At 36.9% G+C, this 18517-nt stretch overlaps 1 protein-coding gene across 5 annotated transcripts in view; it reads right to left on the bottom strand.

Annotated features, from left to right (window-relative positions):
* Positions 1 to 18517, bottom strand: part of Klhl13 (kelch like family member 13) — a 108043-nt gene that overhangs the window by 10683 nt on the left and 78843 nt on the right. For all 5 annotated transcript variants that reach the window (XM_051140933.1, XM_051140929.1, XM_051140930.1 and 2 more), the window contains 2 exons: positions 12090 to 12222; positions 11363 to 11559 (listed from right to left, as the gene is read on the bottom strand). In XM_051140933.1, coding sequence (XP_050996890.1) covers positions 11363 to 11559; positions 12090 to 12222 — 330 coding nt within the window. The remainder of the gene's footprint in view (positions 1 to 11362; positions 11560 to 12089; positions 12223 to 18517) is intronic.

The raw sequence follows: 18517 nt of genomic DNA, 5'->3' as shown, positions 1-18517 counted from the left end.
TATGTAGAAGTATCACTTTTTACTATCCTTCCAATAGACTCTTCAACTTTGCTGTTCACAATAAATCATTTAATAGCACAGTTACTTCTAGGACAAAGTTATCTTATACACACACACACACACACACACACACACACACACACACACACACAGATATATATATATATATATATCCAGAAATACAAGCTAGACAATTTGTTGAAGACAGAAGAAATGCATCTATAGACCCAGCTATCCCACTCCTTGGAATATACCCAGAAGATGCTCCAGCACACAACAAGAAAATTTGCTCAACCATGTTCATAGCAGCCTTATTCATAATAGCCAGAACATGGAAACAGCCTAAGTGTCCCTCAGTAGAAGAGTGGATAAAGAAACTGTGGTACATATACACTATGGAATACTACTCAGCTATTAAAAACAAGGAATTCCCGAAATTTGTGGATAAATGGATTGAGCTAGAAATGATCATAATGAGTGAGTTAACCCAGAAGCAGAAAGAATCAAATGGTATATACACACTTATATCTGCATACTAGCCCAAGGGGCTTGTCCCACGAAAGCCTTCACTTACCAGGAAACTGGGACAGAGGGGAAGGCATCCTATTGGGACTCTAAATGAGAGACGCATGGGAGAATAGCAAAATAAAAGGATACAGATGGTCCTAGAAATTGACAAGTAGAACAATATGACAGGCAGATTTGGGCCCAGGGGTCCCGCTCAAACTAAGGCACCAGCCAAGGACAATACAGGAGGTAAACTTTAAACCCCTTCCCAGATCTAGCCAATGGTCAGAATATTCTCCACAGTTGAGTGGAGAGTGTGATACGACTTTCTCACGTACTCTGGTGCCTCACATTTGACCATGTCCCCTGGAGGGGGAGACCTGGTGGCACTCAGAGGAAGGACAGTAGGTAGCCAAGAAGAGACTTGATACCCTATGAGAATATATAGGGGGAGGTAATCCCCCTCAGGAACAGTCATAGGGGAGGGGAATAATGGGAAAATGGGGGGGGGGGTGGAATGGGAGGATACAAGGGATGGGATAAACATTGAGATGTAACAAGAATAAATTAATAAAAAAATTAAAAAAAAAAGTTGTGCAGGATGAGTTAAGGTATTGTTAGTACCTTGGCAGTGTAACTTTCCTTAGTTATTCTGTTAGTACCAACACACTCTAGCACTAGCTGGAGTCAAAATGGGCCCAGAATAATGTTCCCAGCATAGACTGAAATATGCCTCAAAGTAGAAAGCAAGCAAAGGGAGAAATGATCAAAGTGGCCATTCCTCAGCAGGATCTCCTTTCAATGTTCTGATAACTGACAGGCCAAAATGAAAACCAGGAAACTAATAGCAGCAAACTTAATACAAAAAATAAATCATAAAACAAGCCCACCACGCAAATATGTCCATGTACGTGCACAACACAAAGATAGCAAAATGCTCAAGTGCATCCGTGTGTGTTTCTTAACTATTATCACAATGCATGCTCAATTTGTAGCATAAAATCCATGAATGTATTGTTAGCCTCATGACTACAATGTTAATAAGTATGTTATATGGTTAGGAGAAAAAATGGATAATCCTTCTATTGATGTTTCACTTGAAAGATGAAATGAAGGGCTGGTGATGTACAGTAGGAGGCTATTTGTCTGGCATGCATGAAGCCATAGGTTCCACCCCTAGTACTAAAAACAAGCTAAAAGCATTACTTCTTTGCATAAAGTAACAACCCAGTTAGATATTCTAACAGTGAGAACTTTAAGATTAGGCTACAAATATTTTCATAGATATATTTCTCAAAAACAATGTGCACATCTTTTCTGTTATTTGTTCTATTTTGTTTAATAGCTTATTTTTAATTAATTAAAATATGGTGGAACTGTTTCATGCAAGTACACAATTCACATGGACGACTCTTACTCCACCCTTTCCCCACTTCTTATCATCCCTATATACCCCTTTTTTTCTTTCCACAATTTTTTTTTTTTTTTTGTGGCTCATAGGGTTTTAACAAAGGTCTGGATTTTACCAGGGTCTTCTGTGTGAGCATGGGTTTCGAGCTATCCATTTAAGCCTGGAGGGCTCAGCAGTGGGTAGACAATGGACGACAACGTTTCCCCTAAGAAAACTGATTTGCTTATTGTAAAAATCATCAAAATGTCTAAGTGGTTATTTTATTTGGTAGCTATATATTTAAAACACCAAAATCAAACTAATACAAAACAAGGAAAATAAATCCTGGTCCTCTAGAAACGCAGTTTAAAAATATACCAATACCTTTGATTTCTAATGTAAAATATATTGCTATAATGCTATTTTAGAAGTGGCAGGTCGGTGTGTCACAAAAATCTTCAACTGCATTGAGTAGAGTTATAGTCCATATTTGATTACACAGATGGTAGTAAGTGGAAAGCATTACTGTTTGGGGTGATGAATCTGCTTCCCAAGACAAGGAAGAAAAGAAGGTAATTTGTACTTTAAAAAATATGGATAAAGAAACTGTGGTACATCTACACAATAAAATACTACATAACTATTAAAATCAAGGAAATCTTGAAATGTGTAGACAAATAGATGTAACTAGAAAAGATCATCCTGAGCGAGGTAACCCACATCCAAAAAGACACCCATGGCATCTACTCACTTATAAATGGATATTAGCCATATAATACGCAGACCTAAAGAAGCTAAATAACAAGGAGGACTCTAGGGAGAATGCTTAATTCTCATTCAGAAGGTCATCAGAAGCAGTTGAAGAGAAGGAACAGGATGGGAGCCTACCATAGAGGTCCTCTGAAAGACTCCACCCAGCAGGAGAGCCAAGCAGATTCTGAGACTCCCAGCCAAACTTCTGGTTGGAGCACAGGGAGTCTTATGGAAGAATTAGGGGATATAAGGACCTGGAAGGGAAAGGAGCTCCACAAGGAGACCAAGGAGCCAACAATTCTGGGCCCATCCATCCATGGTTCTTGGTTGGTGCATCAGTCTCTGCAGGTCTCTCTGGGCTCAGATGTAGTAGATAGACAGCACAGTCTCCTTTTGGGTTCCATAATATGGGGAGTAGGGGCTACCTCTGACATGGACTCTGGTGCTCACTTACTGATCACTTTCCCTTGGTGGGGCGACCTTGCCAGGTCACAGAGGAAGAGAATAGAGGCATTCCAGATGAGACTTGATAGGCTGTGGTCAGGTGATAGGGGAGGAAGGATCCTCCTTTCTGAGGACTAGGGGAAGGTGGGGAGGCGGGATGAGGGAGCGTGGGTAGTACTGGAAGGAGACAAGGGATGGGGCTACAATTGGGATGTGAAGTGAATACATTTTAAAAAATAAAATAAATAAAAGGACTGAACAACAAAAACAAGAGAAAATTCTTCAACCACATCTAGGCCCTTTTAAAATTGTTCTTCATAGGGACTAAACAGATGGCTCAGCAGTTATGAGCACTGTCTGTTCTTCCAGAGGTTCTGAATTCAATTCCCAGCAACCACATGGTAGCTCACAACCATCTACTGGGATCTGATGCCTTCTTCTGGCGTGTAGGTGTACATACAGACAGAGAACTCATATACAGAAAATAAATCAATAAAATGTTTAAAATTGTTCTTCAAAGTTTTCCTTATATTTCTTTGACATATATTATTATAAGTTATCTTCTTAAATCAAATCTTCAAGCCATCCTAAAAACAGTTCACGCATTATGCTTGTGCTAGTTGTGTTCTCATTAACATGTTAGTTCTTGCTGCTGCTGTAGATTCAAATGATTCCAGCTGCACCCAAACACCTTCATTAATGTAATTTAACGATTCATTGGCACATTTGATTAGAAAACTGTGGCATTATTTTGTTAAAGGAGCAGTGTTATATACAAAGAGATCTTGGTACAGATTAAACAAGTGAATGCCTGCTTTTATATCTCAAGAGCAAAAAATAGAGATTAAAAAAATCTGAAAACCTCAACTATCCCTCACCTATGTTATAGAAGTAATGCCCCTTCTCAGTGAGAAATAATGCCACACACTTAGAGATGAAGTAAAGCTCTTTATTAAATAATGCTCCTCTGTGGCTAATGCCTAAATAAGAATCGACAGCCAAAATATTTCATTAGCTTATATCCACCTTAGGCTTATGCATTGTATATGGGCTACTGTCATCTTTATATCTTTTTTGAGCCCAGACCCCAGGTCACACTTTACACAATTTAAACAGAGATAGGAGACTGCAAGTCTGGCCACTTAGGCAGATAGGAGATTTACACAGAATAGACATTGTATATTGCCAGAATTATTTTAAGTATTCCACTGTTGTTCTTTCTCAAATAATTGTTATCAGGGAGTTACCTTACCTACCCGGTAGCAATGTATTTTCCTGATAAGAGCACAAGGGATTAAAGGCAGACCTGAACTTATTTAATGGTTTAACCCTATGCCGCCTCACAGCCCTAGCTGCCTCTTCCAGGTATGTCTTTGGTACAGAAATCAGGGACTAATGGATGGCTGCAAGTCAGTGTTATCTCCTTTGTTATGAGAATCAGAGCCTCACTGCTGATCAATTCTGATGAGTAAACGTTTACATCCCAGCACCCTAAATTTTGTATAGCTCTAATATGCCTGGTAAGCATGCTACTCATCTTCGGGGTACTTTGGAGGCAGTGATCCTTTAGCTAAATTCCACTTGTGTGACTTAATGCTTCCTAAGCAAACCTATTAGTAAGTCCTGTATAATACCAATTCTATCACCAGCTTCTTCTATATCAGCCGTTCCATACATTAAATTCCTCTTGGTGCTTTCTAGTTTGTTAGAAACACTGCCCAAGGTGAGTTCAACCAACTTGAAAAATGGAAGCATATGCAAGTAAACAAGCTAATATGGGAGCAGAAGATGTAAAATACATTTCCTGCCGGACATGCCTTCATAGGCACAGGACACATCACAAGGCACAAGTTAAAGGTTTGGATAAGAACAAAGGGATTATTAAAACATACATTAATCAATTAGAGAACTAATCCAATTATAGGCCAAGGATCTAAAGACATACAAATGATCAAAAATATATCAAACAGTGTTCAACAATCTTAGCTGTGATCAATAACTATATTAAAAACATTACATATTTTTCCCATCAGGGGAATACAAATCAAACTGTATCAGGTTTAGTAGAATCAAGATACTCTAAAGAGACATTTGTATCTCTCAATCTATCAGATTATTGAAACAACAGATGCCAGATAAATGGAAATGTCTCCAGGAATCTCATGCTGGGAGAAAAGAAAAGCCTCAGCAAGAACAGGAATCTTATCTCCAGGAAAGGGATTTAACACATAGTTGTCACTTGTCAGACAACCTTACAGGATGAGACTGAAGTCCAGATACCCATGGATCAATAGTGTGATGGATTGATTGGGACTACATAAATGCACCCTGCATTTAAACTTTTACCTCACTTCAAGACCCCAAAGATAGGCTGGAGGGTTAGGGGGTCCTTGAGGGATCGATTTGTCCCTTTCCAAATGTGGCTACATTGAATACATTATCTCTTTCTCCTTTCCCTTTTCATTTGATTATGGAGAACCTGTGGCCAGACCTGTCTTAGACACAAGTTGTGAGCCCAAAGTTCAATAACAAAACTACTGTGAGATTCCATCTGACAGTTTGTTAAAGAAGAGAAAGGCACTCCAGAGAATGGGAGTGTGCTAGAATAGCAATCATCAGAAGAACAAATGAAAACTGTTGGCTAGGATGGGGGTGGGATGAGGGCAGGAATTCACTACTCCAGAAACCATTGTAGAAGCTCTTCAAAAACTAAAGATAGACCTTTCTACCACATGATCCAGCTATAACACTCTCAGGTATATACCCAAGTCAATCTATATTGCATACCAGAGACGCAAGTTCATCCATTTTACCACAGCACTATTTACAATAACTATAGTAGGGCATCAGCCTAAATAGACATTAATAGGTGAACAGATGAAAGTGTGATACAATGAAATGATGTCATTTTCAGGAAAATGGATGATATTGAAGGATATCATGCAAAAGGAAACAAACCAAAGAAAGACAAATATCTGTTTCCTATTATATGTGGAAGTTGAATATTAAAAATTTTTTTCTTACGAATTCTGAATTGTTTCTATACACACACACACACACACACACACACACACACACACACACACACACACACCATTTTATTTCAATTCCAAGTATCCTATTTTGGCAACCTAGTATTATATTGCCTTATATTTTTGACAAGCCTTTTATTCTTCATAATAATAATTTTGCAGAGAAAACAATAGATGACAAATATTTCAAACCAAAATAATTAAATAAATGAAAATCTTGATCTAAGTGCATTTGTAAACTGGGGAACGGCTATAAAATATTGTGGTGCTATATCATATGGACAAAAAATACCTAATGTAATTTAAATTAAAAAATTGTGTGTGTGTGTGTGTGTGTGTGTGTGTGTGTGTTTTGCTTGATGTGTGTATGTGCACTGTATGTATGCCTAGTTCCTGGAGGTCAGAAGAGGGCATCAGATCCCTTGGAACTCTAGTTACATTGGTTGTAAGCTACCCTGTGGGTGCTGAGAATCAAACCTGAATCATCTGAAAGAGCAACTGGGGCTCTTAACAGCTAAGCCACCTGGCTGGTCCCTTCCTTTTATTGTTTTAGTGATAGAAATAAAGACAGCTTATTAAAGAAGAGGAAGGCACTCCAGAGAATGGGAGTGTGCTAGAGGCCTGGGATGGAAAGTAGACTCAAAAGCCCTAATGTCATTTTTAAAAATTATGTGACTGAAAACAAGGCAACTTCTCATTCCCTCATAACATAGGAAAGTAGTTTTTTAATTTTATAAATACTTTTTATCTATTCTGATTACAGCCTTAATCATCAGTATTTATGTTCATTTCATAGTTCTCTTTTCCATAACAACCAAAAAATGACACAGCGATAACAAAATTGATGGATCCTATAAAATCCTATAAAATAAAATAATGATTATTACCTTAAGAGAACAGCAATCATCGTAAAGAGTAACAAAGTTACAGAGAAGCTTGGTTTTTTTCCCCCTTCTATTGAGCCACAGGCTCTGTTACACAAACAAATGTGGAATTCTAAGGAACCCGAAAGAGCATTTGCTATCATATTTAAAGCTATCATCCAAAACTAGTACATGTTCTTCCTGAATGTCATTTTGCCAATTCACATTTTATTAGTCACTGTTCTTCCCCCTTTATTTATTTAACCACTTTCGAGGCTGATCCTAGCCCCCTCCCTCCTCTCCTCCCAGTCCCACCTGCATGCCTCATCTCCCCATACCCGCCTCTTCTTCTCAGAGAAGGGGAAGCCCCCAAGGGCTAGCCACCACTCTTTATCAACACATGTGATTAAGAATTAAAAGGAATGTTTCTCCCGATCAAAAGGGTAAGCTTAGACACAGACAGAGTCAAACTCTGCCAAGACAGTGTAAGCAAGTCCCCAATAGTTTCTGCCTTGGAAATTTGTTTGTCAGAGATACTAGGCCAGAAGGCTGAAGTTGATGCTCCAACGTTACAGAGAGTGTTGGGTGACTGTTCAGGCAGTAAACTGTCTCAGTAATCTTTTCATTTTGGAAGCTGCTCACTGCATGTCCAGTTCACTCAAGTAATTAAGTTTTATCCCTTCTCAAGTTTCTGATGGTGTTAAAGACCAGATAGTTTAGTCTTACAATCAAGTTTAGTTGGTTAGGGGTTAAGATGTTTTTAGAACAAGATAGATGTTTTAAGTTAATAGAGATGAGATAGGATTGATATTGATTTTCATTGAGAAATTAGACCCAAGAAGATAGGAAAGATGCTTTCTTCAAGTTTGACAAATACAAATAGCCAGATCACTATGAATGTAACATTTATATAACCCTTGATTATCTTGTGGTTCTTCCTGCTATATGTAGTTTATTTTACCCATGTCTAATAATATAAATGTATATGTTAAAATTAATAAAAAAAGAATGCCATGTGCAAGTTAAGTAATCTCAATCTTAATTAAACAGTCAATTTTAAAAAGGAATGCTTCTTTTTAAAACTCTAACTTGATTAGTGCTTCAGTTATTTGAGCTTTAATCTGAAGGTATCATTACAAACATAAAGCCTGTTTCCTCCAAAACATTTGGTTTCAGCATACAGCTTTTAAAACATAGGAAAAATCTTATAAGAAATTACGCATAGTAACTTGGCCCAGAGAATAACTAAACAAAAAAAAACTTCCTATGTGAAATAGCCATAGTATCTTTTTAAAAAAAAAGACTTATTTATTATTTATGCAGTATTCTGCCTACATGTGTGCCTGCCCACCACAAGAAGGCACCAAATCTCCTTACAGGTGGTCGTAAGCCACCATGTGGTTGCTGGGAATTGAACACGGGACCTTTGGAAGAGCAGTCAGTGCTCTTAAACCTATGAGCCATCTCTCCAGCCCCAAGTCATACTATCTTGAAACGTGAAGTTCTAAGTAGAAAAGATCCCAGGGATACTGCTTTGTCTATTTCCCTTTCCCTTGCTAAGAAGGAAGGGTGAAATATTTCAAAACTGAATAGTGTTTATCTAAGAAACACAATGCATCAGAAAAAGAAAAGACCCTGAGACTACCCATCAGTTTTCTAAAACATACTTCAAAGACTGTGAGAGAGGTGACTCCTACCATGAAAGCATACAGACACATCTTCAGTAAGCAAGAGGAAGCATAAACAAAGTAGAATGATGTTCAGAAAAAGATGCATCTCCTAGAAGTTCACTAGCAAGGAAATCTGCAATGAAGAGGCAGAAGAACGAACCATAGGAGGAGTCAATATTGCTAATGGCAAGCCTTCTCACTAGACAAGGGTCGTAGCTTGTCTGATGAAGCTATTAAGAGCAAAGAACATAATCTTGAAGACAATATTAACTGTTCATGATAATAATGAAGGCATCTCAAGGTTACAAGCCTTAGTTAGAGCAAGCATTTCAAACAAATTAAAGAAACAACTTCTGAACTAGGGGAGATGTGTAAATATATAAAATTACTATCATTCCATCTCTAAATAAAGTTGTTTTTAAATAGAGTTATCTTGAAACATTCTTCTATACTAATCTGATAGAAATATACTAACATTAAATGTAGTTGGTGTGGTGGTTGATGCTTTTAATCTCAGCACTTTGGAGGCAGAGGATGATCCGTGTTGAGTGTGAGGCCAGCCTGGTCTACACTGAGTTTTACAGGGCAACCAGGGGTACATAGTCTCAAAAATGTATGTACATATAAAAATATATACACATTATTTCTCTCTCACTCTGTCTCTCTCACACAAAATACTCTATCCCTGTCTTTCTGTCTATCTGTGTCTCACACACACACACACACACACACACACACACACACACACACACACACACACACTACATTTGGTCATCTTTTCTCAGGTAAAGAAATTGATCAAAATTTCTGAACTTATATATAGCAAACTTCTGTCAGAAAATAGGTCAATACTGCTTCTTGTTCATCTCTGTCTCCAAAGAAACCATAGCACTTTCCCTAGTTGTTTTTGAGATGAGTATATGTGCTGAGCTCAGTGGGAAGCAATGTTAAAGAGTCTGAAAACATAAGCTGTAAGGGCTACTATTGAATTAATTCTTGAGCTTGTGACATTATGAAATTCCATACTATTCCAGTTTACTTGAAGCTGTCACATGCTGTTACTGACATGAAACGAGGGGGAGATGGTTGTTAATAGTATGGGCTTTGCATAATGAGATTAAAATGAAATTTATTACACAAATTTAGTAATGCTGGCAAACAGCAGCATGAGAGCTTGATAAACTTCATATAGGCTATTCAGCAGTAATGATTCAAGTCAGTAACAAACCACCATACTGTCATAAAACTTTCAAAATAGCAATTAACTTAAAATATTACACTAAGATGGTTAGAAACATATTAAAAACAGATTTTATTAGTATAATTAAAGGAGTATTAGCTGACCTATAGGAAGTTTCTCATTTCAAAATGTTCTTTCCTTAATATGCCTAATTTTTATTTTATTTTGAATTAACACATATATTACTTGTATAAATTTACTGATACAATGTGATATTCGTTTTATATATCTTAACCACTCATAATTTCTCCATTGTATGGAATTTAAAATATTCTTTCATAGCTATTTTGAAATATGTGAAACATTATTAAAAAATAGTCACTATACTGTGCTGTGCTGTTATAGAACACCAGAATTCTCCCATTTATTGTTTCTTTACCTACTAACCAATTTCTTCATGAACATCCTTTAATCTTACATTCACTGGAGTCTGGTAACCACTATTTCCTGTTTCAATGATATGAGTATGAACAGGTAATATTCATTTTCCTATACATGGCTTATTTCACTTAATATAATATACCCCAGGTTTATCCTTGTAACTATAAATGATAGGAATTCATTCTTTTCATCATTCCATTATGTACTTATATCACATTTTCATTTTGATTCATTTTTGATAAGAAGCATCTCATTAATAAACTAATTAGGTAAATATTTCCCCAAAATTTAATGTTTAAGGAAGCACTCATGCTCAAAAGTCTTAAAAAGCTGAGGGGCAAACTGCCAATATCAAAGTTGACATCACACTTAAAACGAATTATAGGAAAATATATTATCTGTCAAAGAGTGAATTAGAAAATATATAAAATTTCACTATTACTATAATCTTAACCACAAAAATTCCAGGAATGATAGCAATCTCATTATCTCTGTATAAGCCAGAGAATTTCCTGAGATAAAATAAAGCAAGCCTTGTAGGAGCAGAGTAACTCTTATGCTGTTCAGTGATTCGTTGATAAAAGCTAACCACACCCCAGCAGGACATGTTCTAAGGACTCAAGGTTCCTGGCTTTGCAAGTTAGCACTTATCTGCTAGTTCTCAAGATTGAGTCCCCATATTCAAAGAAAAAGGCCAAGCCTGTTTTAACGGAATTCTAGAAGCTCAGATTACCTTTCTACACAATTCTATAAAAGAAGACTACTGGAAAAAAATAAGTCAAGCATATAAACTCACAGAAATAAATCTAAATTAAAGTATATAAAAGTACTTAACAAGGTAAGGCATATATATTTATCAAATGTTATTAATATTCCACATCACTTGACTACAGGGAAGGTTTTTGTTAATTAAATAATTCTACGCTGTAAAATGCACTGATTTTATTTTCCACTTACTCCCACAGCACACGTTATATAACATCCTTTGCTGATGAAAAGTTTTACACGTTTATACAATTAAGCCTTCTCTAACTCTATATGAGCATGTATCACAGGAAAAGTAAGATATGAAAACATCTTACCCCAGATATGAGAAATACTTTACAGAAGTCTAAAACCGGCAGAATCTGAAGAAAGCTGGCAGCTTCCAGTGTATCTTGAAGGTTGTCCATGTTAAGAGAAAGCTTCGCAGTATAGATGAAATCAATAATTTTCCTTAGCCCTACTTTGCTCACGCCATGAAGCTTAATGCACATTAAATCTTGCTCTTTCATTCCACCTTAAATGAAAAGACAGTCCATTAAATGAAGGTGGAGAATTAAGGACAAACTCACTTCTGCTGATAATTAGATGCAGTAAAATCAAGGGAAAGTCTTATTACAAGTAAGTACCCATGCCCCAGTTGGGCTTTTGCAGGTTTTTACAGGCAAAAGAGACTTAAAGAAAATTCTCTCTATATTAATGGGGATCATATATAATACAAGTGCTTTCAAATGTTCTCCTGTCACTTCTTATCTTTTGATAGATTAAAGACCATATTATAAGAACACGGAGTCTCTGATAGTCCATTCAGATATGTAAAAAGAAAGACTATGAAGTAGAGGGGATGATGGCACAAAACATGCTTCAATTTCCCATGACAGAACAGCACCACACATAACCACATAGACTGCTGAATATTTCTTTTGAAAGTATTTTTAAAAATATAATAACAGAGAGTAATTTCAGGTTAGAAATTAAAAAATAAACTTCAACACGGATTTCCCCTATTTTGTGCATGTGAATACAGAGTGGCAAAAGCCAACCTACCTGTGAACATAGCTTTGAAGTAGTCACTAGCAGATGCCATCATTACTCTGTGCACAGGGAAAGCATCATCTGTGTCACCTGGCAGCAGGGTCACATCACAAAGCAATCCATCATGGCGAAGCTGCTCAAAGCCCTGTAACAAGACATGAGTTGAGCCAGGAAAATCAAGGGAAAGAAGACAGGCACAATTCCTGTGTGCTAAGCTGCTGTTTACAAGCTCACACATCTAGTGTATTTTTAAACAGAGCCAAAAGATTGCTCAAAAAGAATAAAAACTGTTTTGTGTATATATAGGTATACATTTTACTCCATGAAAAATAGAATATTAAAGCTAATTTTTATTAACATCAAACAGGAAAAGTATGTAAATTCATTTATTTACACATATATTTGCCCTACTTTGAGAAAAAATTGATTGTTTATACTGCTGTTTTCCCCATACATAATATAAAAACCTTCGACCTTACAGAACTGTTTTATATAATTGCATGGATACTACTGCTCTAGGACTTTAATAGAATATTTTGCATTTCGATGGCTTTTCCCCCCCTTGAGACAGAAAGGGAGAGGGTACCTATCTGTAACAAGTGCAAGCCTAGAGTTCATTTTATCAGTTGAATTGTTTACCCTCTTTGAGAATTAAGGATTGTACCTTAAATATTCCAATGCTCAGTTTACTGCTGCCGCTGTTTGGTCAATTATCTTTCAAGACAAAGATTTAATTATCTTTGATAAAAAGGAGTGTAGGGAGTCCCAACAGGAGGCTTAATTGTCTCCAAAGGCTTAAGGGATTAGCTCAGAATGAACTGGCTAGCCCCTACAGTGGGAAGGAGAGACAGAGCCCAGCAAGAAGAGTCCCTGTTGATTTACTGCTTCAGCTAATCCACCTCTCAGGAGAATGAGATGCATTGGTTACAATGGGCAGATTCCACAATGTATGTATATGACATATCATATTTTAAAAGATCAATTATATAATTTACTCCATTAAAAATAATGCACAGAGGAAACGTCATGACAAACTGCTGAAAGGGAACCATACAAAATTTAATAATGACGCAAAAAGGGGAAGAATGTTACAAGACTCAATTTGTGGTTTCAAAGGAATGTTTCATTATAAAACAAAACAGGAGTGATCGAAAGTGGTATAAACACTTTCTAAGATTATAATAAACTAACAAAGTAAGAACCAATACAAAGGATTACTTTGTCCCCTTTGTATTTTTATATCTTGAAACTTCAAAATAAGCATATTTCACAGATTTAAGAAACAAAAAGATATAATTTATTAAGAGTGATGTTCTGAAAATATTGATTCTGTGCATAGGTAAAATGCAAACCACAAACTAAGCTTCCCATTGTAATTTTATAATGGTTTAATAGAACTGAAACTTCAAAGAAGTTACCTGATCCACCCTTTGCCCTTCTAGGGAGAGAAAAGTATTCACATTATAGATATATTGTATTTGTGTTATCTCCATGAATGAATAGCATATTTTTTTTCATTTTTTTCTTTTTTTTTTATTAATTTATTCTTGTTACATCTCAATGTTTATCCCATCCCTTGTATCCTCCCATTCCCCCCCCCCATTTTCCCATTATTCCCCTCCCCTATGACTGTTCCTGAGGGGGATTACCTCCCCCTATATATTCTCATAGGGTATCAAGTCTCTTCTTGGCTACCTGCTGTCCTTCCTCTGAGTGCCACCAGGTCTCCCCCTCCAGGGGACATGGTCAAATGTGAGGCACCAGAATACGTGAGAAAGTCGTATCCCACTCTCCACTCAACTGTGGAGAATATTCTGGGCATTGGCTAGATCTGGGAAGGGGTTTAAAGTTTACCTCCTGTATTGTCCTTGGTTGGTGCCTTAGTTTGAGCGGGACCCCTGGGCCCAAATCTGCCTATCATAATGTTCTACTTGTAGGTTTCTAGGACCCTCTGGATCCTTTTATTTTGCTATTCTCCCATGCGTCTCTCATTTAGAGTCCCAATAGGATGCCCTCCCCTCTGTCCCAGTTTCCTGGTAAGTGAAGGCTTTCGTGGGACATGCCCCTTGGGCTAGTATGCAGATATAAGTAAGTATATACCACTTGATTCTTTCTGCTTCTGGGTTAACTCACTCATTATGATCATTTCTAGCTCAATCCATTTGTCCACAATTTCTGGAATTCCTTGTTTTTAATAGCTGAGTAGTATTCCATAGTGTATATGTACCACAGTTTCTTTATCCACTCTTAACATTTTCATAAATGCCCCATTCCTTTGCAAACACAAACACTCTACACCCTAGTTCTGTAATTCATCCATTGTCTCTCTTATTCAGAAATGCAGATGTAAAAGAATAACAATGTATCTTGCCAAAGCAATGTCATCTTGGAGAAATTGCTCGCATACTTAAGACAAAAACTGACCCCTTCTATTCATGTAAGGAGGAAAAAGTGTAGTAAGTCGATGGGACATGCCTTTAAAATTAGGGGTATGGCTTTCACACAAACTCTGGTGCCTCATATTTGACTATGTCCCCTGGAGGCGGAGACCTGGTGGCACTCAGAGGAAGGATAGAAGGCTACCAAGAAGAGACTTGATACCCTATGAGCATATACAGGGGGAGGAAATCCCCTCAGGAACAGTCATAGGGGAGGGGAATAAGGGGAAAAGGGGAGGGAGGGAAGAATGGGAGGATACAAGGGATGGGATGACCATTGAGATGTAACAAGCACAAATTAATAAAAATTAAAAAATAAAATAAAATAAAATGTTCAAAGCAAATGCAAAACACAAAAGTTAAACATACTGATGTATCAGGTAAGAGCAGGTTATTTGGGCAAAGTTTGGCTTTAAATAAAGCTATAGGTCTCCCATCAAAAAAATAAATAAAATAAAATTAGGTGAACATCCTTACGTACTGAATGAGCACACCACAGTAGGGGTAAGACTGTCAATCTGCTGATAAGGAGAAGCCCATGGCCCAGTCATTTGGAGAGCAATACTTTTGAATTCCTCAGTGCTTTGCCATATCCATGGCAGAAATGTTCATGTTAGGATATGCACAAACCCCCACTTCACTCAGAAGCTGCCAATTAAAACTTTAAAGTCATGTAAGCATGATAGGGAGAGCATTAGCTTTGGTCATATTATCTGGGAGCTGGAAATGCAGCTTCTCCCAAGAATGAACTGGAATGTTTGCTTAAAGAGTTTGTTTGTGAAATAACTGTGAAGGCTGAAAATGTGAAAAACAAAATTAAGCCAGCATTTAGAAAGAAAAGTTTGGATCCAATGGCTTAGCTTGTTTCCCCTTCTTCCTCAAATGAATCTGAAGTTAAATGTGTATCAATACACTTTTAAAAGTTAAAACACATAAGGATAAATCCAGGTCTAGTGTCTCATGTCCAGATAATAATAAAAAGCATTGTATCTCAGAGTACAAAGACAAACTTGATGATGCCTTATGTATAGACACTCCAGAGCACTTCAGTGGTCTTAACAACTTTTGAAATTAACAATCTATACAACAATGGAAAGATGTGCTCATTCCTTAACATCTGGACAGCCAGGCTTAGCTTGACTAAGATGTCAGGAGACTCCTCATCACAAAGTAAGTCATTTCAAATCCATTTACAATATCATGAAAAAACTCAACCCTTTCTATATATATAGTTTGGTGTCATGGAAGCCCTCTGAATCTGCCTTCAATATATCTGCTTTCTGTTCTAATTCTCATATTCTTTCCATTTTTAAAAACTTTTTAAAATTTGAGAATTGCATATACAAGTACTATATTTGTACCATGTTTATTCCGTTCCTCCCTCTGTTTTCCCCCTACACATCCTCTCTCAAATTATTGATTTCTTTGTATGTGTACTCTCTCTGTCTCTCTGTCTGTCTCTCTGTCTCTGTCTGTCTCTCTGTCTCTGTCTCTTTCTGTCTGTCTGTCTGTCTGTCTCTCTCTCTCTGTCTCTCTCTCTCTCTCTCTCTCTCTCTCTCTCTCTCTCTCTCTCTCTCTCTCTCTCTCTCTCTCTCTCACACACACACACACACACACACACACACACACACACACACTCACACTATTGAGTCCATTAAGAACAGTTTTGTGTTTAGGGCTGTACCACTTGGATTGGGTAATTGATCAGAAGGATTGTCCATGGAGAAGACTGAGTCTCTCTCCTAGCAACCACTGATTGCTTGTAGTTCTTCATTTAAGGGTGGGGCCTTGTGAGATTTGCCCATCTGCACTGGAATGTCAACTGATGTCATTATGTAGGGCTTGTTTAGGAAGCCATGTTGCTAAGATTTCATGGGAGCAGCCTCCCTGTCCTACATAAAAGACACCGTCTTGGGGCAGGCATCCAGGCCTTGTAGCTCTTACGACCTTCCCATCCTCTCTTTTGATTTTCCCTGAACTTTTGGTATAGGGATTGCCCTGCAGATGGATCAACTGAGATTGGCAGCCCAGAGTCTGTTCTTCTCTGCATTTTACCTTGTGTCACAATCTTCTCCCCTGGTCAACTCTACAAAAGATCTTAGAGATCAGGCACAAAGTGTGTCCATTCATTAAAGAAATAATTTTCTCTCACCAATACTATACTCATTCCTTTGATATAATTTCTATAGATGTATGTTGCCCACCCCTCTACACATAGAGTTCTGTTTTATGGACGATGCTTAGCTGCTAGTTAATGTTTAAGGATTCCCCTAAAATAGTTTCCATTGATTTAAAGTTACCTTTCTGCCTTATATTACTTCTATTGCTGCATTTATTCTGGGCCTTAGTTCTGATTAAGAAAAACTTGTTTGTCCCCAGTTGCTAAATATTTACTTTTCCACCTTCTATAAACCACCCTATATGTTTTATATTTTATATTTATATTTCTTCTATATTGTTTTGGGGCAAACAAGCACTATAATGTTTTTACCTTCTTTAAATTTAACCAATGTAGTAAAGCTTCAAATATTAAGAAGAGGCATGTACATAAGTACCCTAAAGATGGAAATATTAACTCAATCTAAAATGTCAATTATTTTATAAAATGAAAGAATACATTGGTGTTATAAAATTATAATATAGAAATAAACAAAAAAACATTTTAAAAGTTGGTTAGATAGCAGTAGCACTTATATGAAATAAAAAGCAACTCTGATGTATGGTATGGTATTAAAATAATGAGATAAGCAAATATTTCTACCAATTTCTGCATTTATAAAGAATTTAGTAGTTTATTATACTAATGTGATGACTATAATTTTACAAAAAGAATGAGCGAAAACAGGAAACTCATCTTGACAAGAACCATAAAATGTACTGATGGAAAATGTGTTTTACAAATAAAGATGGAAGATTTTAAGAACCAAAGAAAAGGCTAAGTAATGAGTTTAATCTTTAAGTTGATGTTACATATTTGATTAAAAAAAAAACAATAGGAGCTTTGTTTTTATGAGGTTGCTCCTCATTTGATTCAAAGGAAAGTGGAGGAACAGATGCATTTAAGCCAAAAGAGATATATAGGCTAGACATAAAAGTTTATATTAATACTAAACGCTGTTGTCATTATGTAACATGGCTTGCAATTTCAAAGCATCTAATGGCTCTATATCACTGTGTATATCATAACTCCTGCTTTTCAAAGACTTCTCAAGCTTGGCTCTAGCCCAACTATACATCCATAACTTTTATGACCCTGTGTACTTTAACCCATCATATCAGGTTGTCCAACCCAGGCTTCCTCCTTTTCCATTATCTTTTATTTATGCCTTTACTTTTCACATAGATGGCCTCCTTCCATCAAAGCCTAGTTTAAAATTGACCTATTTTATAAAGCTATTTCCAATCAAATCCCCTCTAAGATAATTAAGCAACTTTGTTCTAGTTCTCAAGATTGAGCATTTAACTATAGCTTATAAATCCATTTCCAGAGAAGGAAAAATAGCAGAATTTTTCTTCATGTTACCGCCTCAAAACCTTAAAAACAAGACAAAATAGATGAAAAATACAGCTTTTAAAGATCAAAAGAGCAGCATCTGTGAAAGTTGAGAAATAAATATGATGAACCCATAATTGTTACAACATACTGTCTGGAAAGAGGTACAGTCTGGGAATCCAGATAAAATTCAGTTTGAAAAGTTCAAGACATGGAGGGGAGGCTCACAGAAGTTGACCCACCAACCAAAGAGCATGCATGAACTGGTCCTAGGCCCCCTAAACATATGTAGTAGAGGAACATCATGTGGATTCCCCAACACTGGAATAAAGGCCCTCTCTGACTCTGATACCTCCCTTTGGATCCCGTTGCCCTAACTGGGATGCCTTGTCTGGTCTTGGTGGATGAGGATGTGCCTACTTCTGCAGGGACTTAATGTAACAGGGTGGATTGGTAGCCATGGGGACCTCCTCCTTCTCAGAGGAGAGGGAGAGGGAAGAATTGGGGAA

This window comes from Acomys russatus, chromosome X (assembly GCF_903995435.1).
Source record: "Acomys russatus chromosome X, mAcoRus1.1, whole genome shotgun sequence".
In the NCBI taxonomy this organism is placed as follows: Eukaryota; Metazoa; Chordata; class Mammalia; order Rodentia; family Muridae; genus Acomys; species Acomys russatus.
This window is presented reverse-complemented; position numbering and strand designations above follow the sequence as displayed.